The sequence below is a fragment of the Polyodon spathula genome, unplaced genomic scaffold, assembly GCF_017654505.1.
Source record: "Polyodon spathula isolate WHYD16114869_AA unplaced genomic scaffold, ASM1765450v1 scaffolds_1709, whole genome shotgun sequence".
NCBI classification, from domain to species: domain Eukaryota; kingdom Metazoa; phylum Chordata; class Actinopteri; order Acipenseriformes; family Polyodontidae; genus Polyodon; species Polyodon spathula.
Genome location: NW_024473185.1, coordinates 138,912 through 153,607, shown reverse-complemented (window position 1 = coordinate 153,607; position 14,696 = coordinate 138,912). Strand labels below are relative to the sequence as shown.

Here is a 14,696-nt window from a genome sequence, read left to right as displayed (position 1 = left end):
ACTGGGAACCTTCTGGTAGCAAGCCCCTTTCTTTAACCACTGGACCACCAAGTTCACGTGCTAGCGGACGTGACTCGAAAGCTGCACACACAACTCCAATAAGAACTCACGTTGGTTGAAGCAGACAATACTATTAATAAATGGTGCTTGTCCTGCACTTTCATTCACTGTGTAGGTCTTCAGGCGTGCAGTGTTTGTGGGTGTGTGTGTTCTGTGGGAAGGCTGACTGAGCGGTTCTTGTCCCCCTGTGTGTGTTTCAGACGCTGCCCAGCTCATGTGGTATGAGAAGGGGTACGCCTGGCTGCAGTGCATCGAGAAGTACCTCATCTACCCGGCCGTCATCCTCAACTCTCTGACCACAGAGGCACGCGCTGTGAGCAGCCAGCCAGAGAAACTGGGAGTCTAGTGAGGCCCCATTGTTATTATCATTATCATCATCATCATTACTATTATTATTAGTGTGGCATTGTTATATTATTATTATTATTATTATTATTATTATTATTATTACAGCATGCTTTATTACTGCATAGCCTTCTGACCTTCCCTCTTGCTCTCTCTACAGCTCTGTCTGTGTGTGTGTGTGTGTGTGTATAAACAGTATCCCTCCTTCCTCTATATTAAACAGTACTCTCTCTGACTGTCTTTCCACAGTAGTCACATTCTGTTGATCTCGATGGCTCTGATAAAGCTGTCCTCTCCTCTAACCCCCCTGTGTCTCTCTCTCTCTCCTCTAACCCCCCCGTGTCTCTCTCTCTCCTCTCTCCACAGTAGCCGCTCTCTGTTGATCTCGATGGCTGGGATGAAGCTGCTCCGCTCCTCTTTCTGCTCCCCCTCCCAGCAGTACGTCACTCTCTGCTTCACCGTGCTGTTCTTCCGCTGTGATTACCAGCGCTTCTCCGAGACCTTCCTGCTCGATTACTACTTCATGTCCATACTGTTCAGCAAGGTGAGGCACGGCTAACCGCAGGGGTCCCCAAATAACCAGGACGGGGGTATTAGAAACCGTCAGACTCTAGTGAAACATTGATCTGTAGCTCTGGCCAAAAAGTTTTGCATCCCCCTATAGAAATCACTAATTTAGCTTCACAAAGTCGAACGAAACCTGCTGAATAATATTACGTTAACATATTGAACTACACACTGCTTTGTAGATTTCATGTAAACAGATTATTTTATTTTTTGTAAAGAGAAATTTATATGTGCTACTATTTTGTCTTCCGGTAGACTTTTTTTTTTTGCGATATCATTTTGTAGTTTCCTTTGATTTACATAATTTTAAATAAAAGATCTAAATTAAGTTCATATACTTTTTATATTTAAAAAAAAGTCCTAAAATTCTGGTTGATATGAAACTTTTGGCCACAGCTGTACCCTGCCCTTTTTAAAATCCAGCAGGAGTTTCGCCTTCCCAGTGGAATGTATTTAAATTGTTAACATAGCTGCAACCCAGGTCCTGGAGAGCCCCAATCCTGCAGATTTTATAGGGGTCCTCAATGGTTAAATACCTGGAACACATTAATCTTGACTAAGCCAGTTACTGGTTAAGTGACGGAGAGCTCAGATGAAGTGAAACCCAGAAGGACCCTGCAGCTCTGCGGTACAGGGTGGCAGCCCCCTGCTGCTCCGTGACCTGTGTGTGTTTGTGTTGCAGCTGTGGGACCTCCTGTATAAACTGCGTTTCGTGGTTACCTACATCGCACCCTGGCAGATCACTTGGGGCTCCGCTTTCCACGCCTTCGCCCAGCCCTTCGCTGTGCCCCGTATCCTTCACTGCCCTGTCCCACAGCAGGGCGGCAGACTCCCCTCCCTCTCCGAAAACTGCCGGAACAGCAGAGAAAAAACCTGCTGGGAACGGTGATCCCCTTTTCAGAAATGCTGAAAATAAAATGCAATGATAGACGTTTCAACAGGAAGTGTTTGCCATTGAATTTTAAGTTCAGCAGGATTGAGTGTTTTTGTAGTTCTGGATGATCAAATCCTGATAACGCATAGCAAGAAGCACTGCAGTGCAGTATATAATAAATACAATAATCTACCAGACTCCAGCTATACAGCACTAATGTATACAGAGGAGACTATGAGTAAATGCTGAGTATTAAATAACTTTAAGTTGTATCGTTACTACAGTATAAACATTTTATGCACCATCTGTTTCACATATTGAATATAAAAATAAATCGACAGGACCCTAGTTGGCACTCCTTTTAAAAATTGTGTTGCTCTTGTGTTGAACTTTTTTGGGTGGCTTGTTCAAATTGACAGATCTAGTTGGATAACTTTAAATGCGGAAAAAGGAGGCAAGTGTTTAAGAAAACAGACTTGGAAATACTAAAAGAAACTCGAATTCAACGAGTTTCAACTTAAAGCAGTTGAAACAAAACTTCCGAACGTGCACGTTTGTGTTCAGCATTTGTAACTTGAGCACTGTTGATTTAGTAATGATTCTGGATACAGTAGCAGCTCGTTCATCGGGGCAGTGTCTGCGTTAATAAGTATTTTGAAAGGGACGACTCCTTGACTGCTTCTCTCCCAGACTCTGCCATGCTTTTTGTCCAGGCTGTGTTCTCCGCTCTCTTCTCCACTCCTCTCAACCCCCTGCTGGGCAGCGCCGTCTTCATCACCTCCTACACACGGCCCGTCAAGTTCTGGGAGCGGGACTACAAGTGAGTGAAAAGTGGGGTTTCGTATCGACCCGTACCTTAGAAAGGATTGTAAAAGCCCAGCAAAGTGTAATAAAGTATAGGGAAGCATTGAAAAGAAAGGAAGATTCCCTTTCGTTCCTTGACTAATCTCTCCTCCCCTCTGTCCTGCAGCACTAAGAGAGTGGATCACTCCAACACACGCCTGGCTACCCAGCTGGACAGGAACCCAGGTGGGGAAACGAGTTCTACAGCTTTGTGTTTCCTAGCCCTGGTTATTGGGAGCTCAAAAACCCATTTATATAGACCCTGATAATGATAATGTAGTAATATCTTTATTTTTATATAGCGCCTTTCACAGCAGACCACCATCACAAAGTGTTTTACAGAGGCAGGCTGTGAACTGTGCATTAAATGCAGAGTCTCTTACAATAGGACGCTGATTGAACATCTCATCCACAGGATGGAGCACAAGCAGTTTAAGTGAGGTGATGTGATCCAGCCACCTCGATCTCTGTCTATAACAAAAATGAAAGAATTTCAGTGATCGGGGTCACTCAGATGATCCTTGAGGTGCTGTGAATGAAAGCATGATCGCACACAGTGTCTGTGCAGGCTTTCACTGCAAAGACTAATGCTCTCTCTCTCTCTCTCTTTCTCTCTCTCTCTCTCTCTCCACTCCCCCTCTCATTTCCTCCCTCTCTTCCTTCTCTGTTTACCCCTCTCACCAGGCGCGGACGACAACAACCTGAACTCTATTTTTTACGAGCACCTTACACGCTCCCTGCAGCACAGCCTGTGCGGGGACCTGCTGCTGGGGCGTTGGGGGAACTACAGCACGGGGGACTGCTTCATCCTGGCCTCGGACTACCTCAACGCACTGGTGCACATCATTGAGATCGGGAACGGACTGGTCACGTTCCAGCTCAGGGGCCTGGAGTTCAGAGGTGAGGGCACAGGCAGGCAAGGAGTGGCACCGCAGAGGCAAGACACGCCTGGAAAAATAACTATTGGATTGAGGAGTACGTGGAAGCACACGTCGGTCTAGTTTTGGAATCGCTTATCCAGTTGTCAGTTTTTATAGTTGTTGAGAATATCGGATTCCGGAGATCTGTGGGGGGTGTCTGTCTATCCGGACAGCCGTCCAGCTTCAGTCATCGGGGGTGGCAATAAGATTCCCATTGCATAGCAGTTTGATGTGTTTTTATTGTGAGTTTTAATAAGACACACCTGAGCTTGTTGCCTGTAGTGGGTGGCTTATCAAGCTCATAGTAAAACCTAGAGAGTGGTGAGGGGATGGAATGGATTACCTAGTCATGTTGTTGAAGGAGACTCTTCTTCACACAGAGAGTGGTGAGGGGATGGAATGGGTTACCTAGTCATGTTGCTGAAGGAGACTCTTCTTCACACAGAGAGTGGTGAGGGGATGGAATGGGTTACCTAGTCATGTTGCTGAAGGAGACTCTTCTTCACACAGAGAGTGGTGAGGGGATGGAATGGGTTACCTAGTCATGTTGCTGAAGGAGACTCTTCTTCACACAGAGAGTGGTGAGGGGATGGAATGGGCTGCCTAGTCATGTTGCTGAAGGAGACTCTTCTTCACACAGAGAGTGGTGAGGGGATGGAATGGGCTGCCTAGTCATGTTGCTGAAGGAGACCACCCAGCCTGTGTGTGTTTACCTCGGTGCCCGATTCCTTTGCTGCGTCTCCCCCTGACCCTGACTCCCTGTCTCCAGGTACATACTGCCAGCAGCGAGAGGTGGAGGCAATCACAGAGGGAGTGGAGGAGGACGAGGGCTGCTGCTGCTGCGAGCCGGGGCACCTCCCCCACATGCTCTCCTTCAACGCAGCCTTCGGGCAGCGCTGGCTGGCCTGGGAGGTGGCTGCTACCAAGTATGTGCTGGAGGGCTACAGCATCAGCGACAACAACGCAGCCTCCATGCTGCAGGTGTTCGACCTGCGCAAGATCCTCATCACGTACTACGTCAAGGTCAGAGAGATTCCTCTATAGATACACCTGTGTGTGTGCGTGTGTGTGCGTGTGCTGACCACAGGGATGGGAATAAGACTCCCGTATTCACAGTGGTTTGAAATCCAGTCCTTGTTTTGCAGCGAGTTTAATGAGACACATCTGAGTTTGTTACCTATGCACACTGTGGCTAATCAAGCTTGTAGTAAAACCTGGAATGGGTGAAATTGCTATGCAATGGGAGTTTTTTTTTTATTTCTATCCATTATGATTCACATGTACCCAGTCTAACAAATAAGACTCCTGTTGCATAACCTTGTGATCCATTCCTGGTTTTACTATGAGTCTAATGATAAGACACACCCACACTTGTTACTGATCCAGCGTGGCTAAGCTCACAATGAATTGGTGAAACCGCTATGCATCGGTCAGTGTCTCTCTTCTGGTTTTCCTACCTGACTAGACTACAGTTCTTTTCACTGTAGCACTTCTTAGAGGATCTGCTTCTGGATACCTGGTTATCTAATCACTTAAATCAAAATGTACTGATTAGCTTGGAGCTGCATGTTAATTCATACCTGTTGGCTATTCAGCGCTTTTACTGAACTGCCTGTCGTGTCCCGTTGCAGAGTATAATCTACTACGTGACTCGCTCCCCCAAGCTGGAGGAGTGGCTGGCCAATGAGACGATAAGGGAGGCGCTCCGCCCCTGCAACGCCCCCGGCTACGCCGACAGCGACCCGACCTTTAACCTCAACATCGACGAGGACTACGACCACCGCCTGGCCGGCATCACGCCCAGCGCCTTCTGCAGCATCTACCTGGACTGGATCCAGTACTGCAACAGCCGACGGCAGGCGGTGAGGACGGGGTCTGCGTGGGGGGGTCTTCTCTCCTCTCACGGCGATTTGAGGTCCTCCCGGTAGAAATATCACTGCAGTCGTTTCCGATTAGAAGCACGACTTTGGAGCAAACCCCTGGCAAATATACTAGGGGTGGAACGACTGCTGAGTTTGGTGGAGTAGAAAATGAACCAACAATAAACAATTACTTCACAGTGCTAAATATAAATTCTAGGGGTGGAAATAACACTCCCCACCCCCGTTGCATAGCAGCTTCATCCATTTCTAGTTTTACTGTGAGCGCCTTACCTATAGGGGCTAATCAAGCTGGTATTAAAACCCGGAATGGGTGACACTGCTATGCATTCGGAGTCTTATTTTCATCCCAGAATTAAAATAACTTTTAAATCTTCCCTTTTCAGGGAGTTTTTCCAACGTTTTGTAATCTGCTTTTTTTACCGTGTCGCTTACCCAGAAGCAGTTTTTGCCGGGTTCTGGTTTGTTAGTTGTTCAGAAGGTCAGATCTCCAGTTTGTTCTGCTTGTTGTAGTACAGCAGGGTTTCTCAAACCCGCTCCTCGGGGACCGAGCGCTCAGTTAACTAACTCCCTAATAGAACTGATCATTCGCTTAATTAGACCTGTTGTTAATGTTCTCAGCTCCTAAAAAGGTACAGATTTCATGTTGCTTTTACGATTTTATATTTTAGCGTAAAGTGTTTGTGTGTGTGTGTGTGTGTGTGTGTGTTTCAGCCCGTGAACGGAGAGCGAGACTCCCCCATGGTCACCCTGTGTTTCGGGCTCTGTATCCTGGGACGGAGAGCTCTGGGGACAGCCTCACACAGCATGTCAGCCAGGTTAGTTTATTTCATCATCCATGCATCCTTCGGATGAGGCAGAGAGCAGAGCTATTGGAAGAGACTCTGCAGCAGCAGCAGCAGTTGTTGATGAAGCAGAGTTCACCCCCCTTAGTCTCTGCAAGTCGCTTTGGATAAAAGCCTCTGCTGAATGACTCATTCATAATAATGTAGAGATTCGGGTTATAAGGATTCATCGTGTATCGATTTCTGTATCGTGACAGGGGCATGTGTTGCGATACAATAGCTAAAGCACTTTAAAGCCTTTATTTTATATAGCGCCTTTCATAGTGGACCACCATCACAAAGCGCTTTACAAGAGGCAGCTTGTGATAGTTCAGCAGGTGCTGCTTGAAGGAAGAATGCATTTTGTGTTATGATTTTTTTATTGTCTTTTTAACCAAATTTAAACATATTAAACATAACCAAATTTTTGCATCATGCAAGTAGCCCATCCTGGATATATGATAAAACATGTAAAGAAAGTATCACGATTAATCAATCAATCAATCAATCAATCAATCAAATTATTTGTACAGTGTGCCTTTCACAGCAATATTCAAATCAAAACCACATCAATCAATCAATCAATCAAATTATTTGTGCAGTGTGCCTTTCATAACAACATTCAAATCAAAACCACATCAATCAATCAATCAATCAATCAACTTATTTGTACAGTGTGCCTTTCACAGCAATATTCAAATCAAAACCACATCAATCAATCAATCAATCAAATTATTTGTGCAGTGTGCCTTTCATAGCAACATTCAAATCAAAACCAAACAAGTTGAAAGGGCTGTTAAACTCGACCGAACAACAGTAATGCAAGTGTTAGATGCACACCTCTGCATAGTGGTGAGTGTCGTGCACAGGTCTGTGCTCTCCCTAACGTGTGTCTGTCCCGGCAGTCTGGAGCCCTTCCTGTACGGGCTGCACGCCCTCTTTAAGGGCGATTTCAGGATCACGTCCCCCAGAGACGAGTGGGTCTTTGCGGACATGGATCTGTTGCACAGAGTGGTGGCTCCCGGAGTCCGGATGTCTCTCAAACTCCACCAGGTAGGCTGTGGTCATTTTGAAGCAGCATTGTGATTGCATGCAGTGGGAAGTGAATACAGTAACACCTGGATTGTGAAGCTGCGTGCTTGTGTGTAACGGTAACAGGCTCCTGCCTTCCTCCTGGGACTCCCTTGCAGATGAGCTGTTTGTAGCTCCTATGTCTCTTCCAGTGAATAAAATTAAGTCAATAAATCCCTGCTCCCCTTATCTATAACGGGTGTTTTTGAAGCACTGCTTGAATTTTAGTTTTCACGACCACTTTTGTATGCATCTGTATGTGCTGTTTCTAATACAGGGCTGGAAATAAGGCTCCAATTGCATAGCAGTTAGACCAATTCCAGGTTTTACTGCTCCCAGCTTGATTAGCCACAGTATACAGGCAGCAAACTCAGGTGGGTCTCAAGTGCACTTTAAAGCCGGGAATGGATCAGACTGATGTGCAATGGGAGTCCCTGGTATAAAACCCCTGCTCTTCTCTCTCCACCCCCCAGGACCACTTCACCTCCCCGGACGAGTTCGAGGACCCTGTAGTCCTTTACGATGCCATCACCTCCAACGAGGAGAAGATGCTGATCTCTCACGAGGGCGACCCCGTGTGGCGCAACGCCATCCTGACCAACACGCCCTCCCTGCTGGCTCTGAGGCACGTGATAGATGACGGCAGCGATGAGTACAAGATCATCATGCTGAACAAGAGGTTCCTCAGCTTCAGGGTCATCAAGGTACTTTATATGCTCCTCCTAGAGTTTATACAAGATCGCTGTCCTTCGTAAGGACTCCTGTGGTTCATCGAGTCACAGGAGGTTCCTCGGGGTCTCGGCCCTCCTGGTGGACTCATGCAGAGTCAAAGATCATCTTGCTCAAGTTTCTCAGATTCAGAGTCATAGAGGTGCTCCCCTATCCTTCTCGACTGTCCTCCAAAAGACTCAGTTGCACAAGAACAGTTAACAATCCTGAGTAGCAGGACCCCTGAATGATGCTGGATTGACCCTCTCACTATCTCTCTGGCTCTCTTTCTCTCTCTCTCGCTCTCTCGCTCTCTTGCTCTCTCCCCCTCTCTCTCTCATGCGCTCTCTCTTTCTCTCCTCCCCCCTCTCTCTCTCTCTCTCTCTCTCTCTCTCTCTCTCTCTCTCTTGCTCTCTCCCTCTCTCTCTCTCTTGCTCCCCCTCTCTCTCTCTCTCTCTCTCTCTCTCTCTCTCATTACCCTCTCGTCTGGCTCGAGCCCTCTTCTCTCTAGAGGGATCCCTGCTCTCGAGGAGAGAGAGAGAGAACGTAGAGGAGAGAGAGAGAGAAGAGAGAGATAGTGGAGAGAGAGGATGCCGAGGAGAGAGAGAGAGAGAGCCCTCTCTCCCTCTCTCGAAAGAGGAGAGAGATCTCCTCGAGAGACCTCTCTCTCTTCTCTCGAAGAGATAGGAGCTCTCTGAGCTCTCTCGAGAGAGAACTCCCAGAGGGGAGTCTCCCGCACAGAGCCCTCGGGGGGAGAGAGATTCGAGAGAGAGAACTAGCCCTCTGAGAGAGGAGAGAGACTCTCGTCTGATCTCCAGAAGAGCTCTTGGATCGAGAGCTCTCTCTCTGCGAGAGAGAGTCTCGAGAGATGGCGGTTCTCTCTCTCTTTCTCTCCCTCTCCCTCTCTCTCTCTCTCTCTCTCTCTCTCCTCTCTCTCTCTCTCTCTCTCTCTCTCTCTCTTTCTCTTGCTCTCTCTCTTGCTCTCCCCCTCTTTCTCCCCTCTCTCTTTCTCTTGCTCTCTCTGGCTCTCTCTTGCTCTCTCCCCCTCTCTCTCTCGTGCTCTCTCTCTCAGGTGAATCGAGAGTGCGTGCGTGGGCTGTGGGCGGGGCAGCAGCAGGAGCTGGTCTTCCTGAGGAACCGGAACCCGGAGCGGGGCAGCATCCAGAACGCCAAGCAGGCTTTGCGCAACATGATCAACTCATCCTGCGACCAGCCCATCGGCTACCCCATCTACGTGTCCCCCCTCACCACCTCCTACGCGGGGAGCCACGCCCAGCTGCGCTCCGTCTGGGGGGGGCCCGTCAGCCTGAAGAACATCTCCGACTGGTTCATCAGCAGCTGGGGCAGGTAATGCCCCCCCCCCCCCCAGAAACCAAACATCCTGGTTTTATATGCGCAGTTTAATTTGAGGGTATTTCTGAAACTCAAACTGGGTCAGGGATACAGATTTGAAGAATCATCCATTGTGTAAAGAGTCAGCTGTTTTTTTTCTAAGCTTTGTGCTAAACTTATTAGAAAAAGCCTCTAGTTTATATATTATGCTGATGACTTCCCCTTTTATCCTCTCCCTCTGTGTGTGTGTGTGTGTGTCTCTCTCTCTCTCTCTCTCTCTCTCCCCCTCCCCCAGGTTACAGAAGGGTTGTGGGGCAGGTTGTAACAGCGGAGGGAACATCGAGGACTCTGACTGCGGAGGGGGCTCCTCTTCAATTACCAACAACCCCCCCAGCCACTCCACGGGACCCCCCAGCACACACCCCCTGCCCGTCAGCACCGCGCAGCCCCCCCCAGGTAACCACCCACCCCCAGGCACTCCACGCAGAGCGCGGGACCCCCCAGCACACACACACGCAGTCTGCTTGACTTGGTTTCCTTTAGTCTTACCTTGCCATTCTGAATTGAGCATTTTGAAAAAAGATTGGATAGGGTGTCAGCCTTGTTTAACACTAAACGTGTGTCTGTCTGTGTGTGTCTCTCTCTCTCTCTCTCTCTCTCTCTCTCTCTCTCTCTCTCTCTCTCTCTCTCTCTCTCTCTCTCTCTCTGTGTCTGTAGAGAATAGTGATCATCTACAGAGAGAAGAGGGTCTCTGTGTTTCTCTCTCCTCTCTCTCTCTCTCTCTCTCTCTCTCTCTCTCTCTCTCTCTCTCTCTCTCTCTCTCTCTCTCTCTCTCTCTCTGTGTCTCTCTCTCTCTCTCTCTCTCTCTCTCTCTCTCTCTCTCTCTCTCTCTCTCTCTCTCTCTCTCTCTCTCTCTCTCTCTCTCTGTCTGTGTGTCTCTCTCTCTCTCTCTCTCTCTCTCTCTCTCTCTCTCTCTCTCTCTCTCTCTCTCTCTCTCTCTCTCTCTCTCTCTCTCTCTCTCTCTCTCTCTCCTTTTCTCTCTCTCTCTAGGCAATGAATCTAGCTTGCCTCTGAGCCAGGTCTGGGCGATCCGACCCCAGCCTTTACCGCTGTCCCTGTTCAGCCAGTCGGAAGGCAGACGAGAAGGCGGTATCGGCCCCTCCCTCCAGGGTCTCCTGGGACCGCGTCTGTCCAGCTCCCAGCTGTCCTTCAGCAGCACGTCCACTCCCCTGCCGGTGGCTGATCGCTTCTCTGCAGGCAGTGGCGCGGACACCCCGGGGCCGCCCCCTCCTCATCGAGGACCCCAGCGCCCAGGCCTGGGCTTCACCTCCAGCCACGCGTATGACGGGCTGTACGGGAAGTGGAGCCTCCCTGGAAGAAAAGGCTTCGCTGGGCTGCCTGCGGGGGACAGGGACAGGGACAGGGAGGGGGACATCTCGGGGACGCAGTCCAGCAGCAGCGTTGGCACCGGGGTCGAGACACCAGCAAGGTCCACTGGGCCTCGGAACCAGGTGAGACCAGGATTGAGAGCATCATTTAAAAACAACTATAGGAACATCATTTTAGATCTATGTGACGATATGAAGTAAATATCTTTGAGAGTTTTGCATCATACAGTCAGCGCTCGGATATCTGTTACCCAGATACGCTTCGGTCACGTTTTTTACCGGCCTTGTATGAAGAATAAAATCAGACCGCAATCGGACAGCAATTACACATCACATGCGATTTCCAACTAACTCTGCAGTTTTCTGCCAAATCAGTCTGTCTTGTATCGTGCAGCTACACAGCGCCTCCTCCAGTTCCACCGCAGCCAAAACAAGCGACTGAGACCAGCTGGTTAATCATTGAACAGTTTTAGATACTTTTCTGCCCTTTTCATTTGCCAGTGATCAGTGACATTAGGGTCTTATCGCGCACTACATTCTGCAATTTTGAATACTTGGGTTACTGTTTTAATTCTGGAAACCTGGTTCTTTTTTGTTTATCTTTTGGTTTCATATCGTTCTGAATTAAAATACTTACTTTTGTTGAAAATATAGTACAGTCCCAACAAAATCAATACAGTGTGTCTAAATGGAAGCCTACGTATTTTAAACCACAGTCCTTTCAGTTATGTATTTTTGATATTATATCTTTTCTGTCAATTTTACAGGTTCGAATATGCGAGTGCTGACTGTCACTTCTGTCTCTCTCTCTCTCTCTCTTTTCAGACCGCTTCTCTCCCCATTTCCTCCGATCTCAGCCAGGTTCCTGAGCTAGGTGGGGCCCCTCTCGCCGCTGCACAGCCCAGTGAGGCCCTGGGGGACCCCCTGACCCCACGAGAGACCCCCAAAGAGGACCCAGTAGAGCTTGCCTTACTGGAGCACCAGCACTGAACTGCAGGGATACTGGAAACCACAACTAAACTGGAACAAAAACTAAACCAGCCAACCAGCCTCCGCTTCTCCGACACCTCGACCTGGGGTCTTCAAAACCCTGGGGGGGGGGGGGGGGGGGGGGGGGGGGAGTGGCTGTACCAAGCAGGCGTGAGAGTCGAAATCATATTGCTGACCAGTAGAGCCTGTCACCACTCCTCTGACTTCACTGGAATACCACGCCGCAAGGCACTAGGAGATCTGGGAGCCAGACTGGATTCACGCAGCCCAGCATGGAGGTTCCCATAGCTACAGGAGGATCGGAGGTTGGCTTCAGCGGCAACAAAACCTGGCTCTGGGATTCTATCGGCAAGCCAGCTGTACTGGGAGGGAGAAGTACTGTAGTCCTGTGTTTTATTTATTTCTGTCTGCTTTGTGCTGTGCGAAGGGAAACGTTTGGTGGACCCGTTTTATCTTTTGATAAAGGGAACTGGGAAGTGAACTTTCCTGTCCCAAAGCAAGAGAAACAAAGCTGTTCTGGAGCACGCAAGGGAAGAGAGCGCTTGGTTTTATCAAACTCGGTCTCTGTCCTGATCTTACAGCTTGGATTTCTGAGTTGCTGCACTGGGTGATTGGGGACGTACTGCGTCACCAAAGAGGGGAATTTATCATTTTTTTGGGATAAGTTCGGTCTGCACGCCTCGCCGCTCCCAAACGGGACGTCCCATAGATTTTCCCCCCAAATCATCTGGATTACAGCCTCTCTTTCTAGCGCTGCTGCAACTCCTTCATCTCCAGTTTTTTTTTTTTTATTTGAACGTTTTGCTTTATTCCTCTCTGGAGAGGCATTGAGGTTGAGGAACCTTTTGTAGTGCTAATACTATCTCCAGCGTTGTAGCTGGAAACCGAGGAAAAAATAACACATCAAACGAAAAAAAAGATATTTATTTGGTGGCTAGACTAATCAAGGGACGGGTGTTTTTGTTATATATATATATATATATATATATCTTTTTTTTTTTTTTTTTAAGTTAGAATTATTTTATTGGGGGGGGCGGCGTGTTGTCATCTGCACACCCTTTTCAGTTTAAATTTCCGGGGCTTGAAATGATCACCCTGCACCCGGTCCTGGGTTTCGGGGCTCGGTTCAGTATATTGAAGGTGTTGAACAAATCCTACTTTCCCTTTTGTAAAATGATCAGGTGAGCAGAGCAACTGGACCCTCTGATAAATCAATGCGCTGATAACTTTGTTTTTTTTTTGGGGGGGGGGGGGGGGGGGGGGGGGTGTTTTGCCATTCAAATTAATTTTGAAAATATATATTAAAAAAAAAAAGTCACACACACAAACCTTTGCAGCAGCACCCCCCTCCCACCCCCCAAGAATGAAAATCGAGTGAAACCTGTTGAATAACATTACATTAACAATTTTGAACTACACACTGCTTTGTAGTTTCCCATATTCTTAACGAATAACTGACAAACTAAAACATTTTGAAATGTAACATGAAATACTGCTGCACTACTGTAATGGCTTCCGGTAGACCTTTTGCGAGATCGTTTGGTAGTTTCTTTGATTTACATGATGTTAAATAGCATTTGTAAATTATGTTCATGTACTTTGTGTGTGTGTGTGTGTGTGTGTGTGTGTTTTTTTTTTTACTTTTGGTCGTAGCTGTCGATCAGCGCTGGTTGCTCATTTAAAGACCCACGTTAAGCCACACATACAAAGCCATTTAATACACTACAAGTGCACTAACCTTCCCATCGTCTATCAGGAAGCTGAAATATATCTATTTTTATACAGCACTAATTGCGACTGGTCTACACCATCTGTATAAAAGTGAACGTATTGAGAAAATTATTTCCTGTGTTCAGCTTGTTTCTCTCTGGGCCCGGTTTGTCAGCTTGTTTCTCTCTGGGCCCGGTTTGTCAGCTTGTTTCTCTCTGGGCCCGGTTTGTCAGCTTGTTTCTCTCTGGGTCAGCTTGTTTCTCTCTGGGTCCGGTTTGTCAGCTTGTTTCTCTCTTGGCTTGTTACGTGTTTTGTTGCCTCTTTGACTTTGCAGCCGGTTTTTTTTGTTTGACAGCGATGGGGGGGAAACTACAGGCAGGATAAAGTGAAGGACAGCGTGCGGCTGGGGCAAAATCATAATGGTAAACCGGCCTGTTTTATTTTTATCATTATAAACAAACACAAAAATAAGATTACACCTCGCTGTAGAGCTACCGTGTTAAACATATCGATCACTATTCCAATGATCGCAACACAAGACAGCGTGCTAAGAATCTGTCTGGCCATCTTTCCAAAAACCGATTTTCCACAGTATACATTCTCTCTTATTAGGAAGGCACATCAGAGACACACACTGAGTACTCCTAGAAGCGCCCCATCTGATTGTGAGGAAGCTGGTCCAGGATTATGATTGGTTGCCTGTGGTTTAGCCATATAGATGCAAGTCAAGCTGGAATCACTTTCTCTTTCACACAGCATAGCGCAATTTGCTCCTCTTTCTTGTGCGAGTGGACTGGGGGGCTGCTTGACCCCCTCTTCCTTTTTGTTCTTGATACTGTGGGGTAAAGGGGGGGTGATTCTAGTATCGATTCAGCCTGTCCTGTGCCGTCTCGAAGAATGACTGCTCTGTAAATGTGTTTAAACAGAAAGACAGACTGTCTGCTATTGTTCTTTTTTTCTTGGGAGGGGTGTAAAACAGACATTGTTGTACTATATCACACACTGTTAAAAAAAAAAAAAAAAAATGCATTTTTTTTTCTAAAGATTGTAATTTAAAATCAAGAATCATGTACAGGTTTTTAAAGAAGTTACTTTTTTTTTTAAATTAAATTAAAGATTCTTTGTGTAATTTTCTTGTTTTGCTTTTTTTTTTTTTTTTTTTTTTAAAGCCATGCTTCGTTCTG

At 47.3% G+C, this 14,696-nt stretch overlaps 1 protein-coding gene across 1 annotated transcript in view; it reads left to right on the top strand.

The window, feature by feature from the left end:
* Positions 1-11,911, top strand: part of LOC121310070 (pecanex-like protein 3) — a 30,304-nt gene extending 18,393 nt beyond the window's left edge. Inside the window, 15 exon segments of the mRNA XM_041243294.1 lie at positions 261-405; positions 772-949; positions 1,655-1,763; positions 2,537-2,666; positions 2,817-2,875; positions 3,374-3,589; positions 4,379-4,632; positions 5,241-5,471; positions 6,204-6,307; positions 7,219-7,366; positions 7,858-8,088; positions 9,165-9,439; positions 9,720-9,880; positions 10,475-10,935; positions 11,638-11,911. Coding sequence (XP_041099228.1) covers positions 261-405; positions 772-949; positions 1,655-1,763; positions 2,537-2,666; positions 2,817-2,875; positions 3,374-3,589; positions 4,379-4,632; positions 5,241-5,471; positions 6,204-6,307; positions 7,219-7,366; positions 7,858-8,088; positions 9,165-9,439; positions 9,720-9,880; positions 10,475-10,935; positions 11,638-11,802 — 2,867 coding nt within the window. The 3' untranslated portion in view covers positions 11,803-11,911.
* The last annotated feature ends 2,785 nt before the right edge of the window (positions 11,912-14,696 follow it).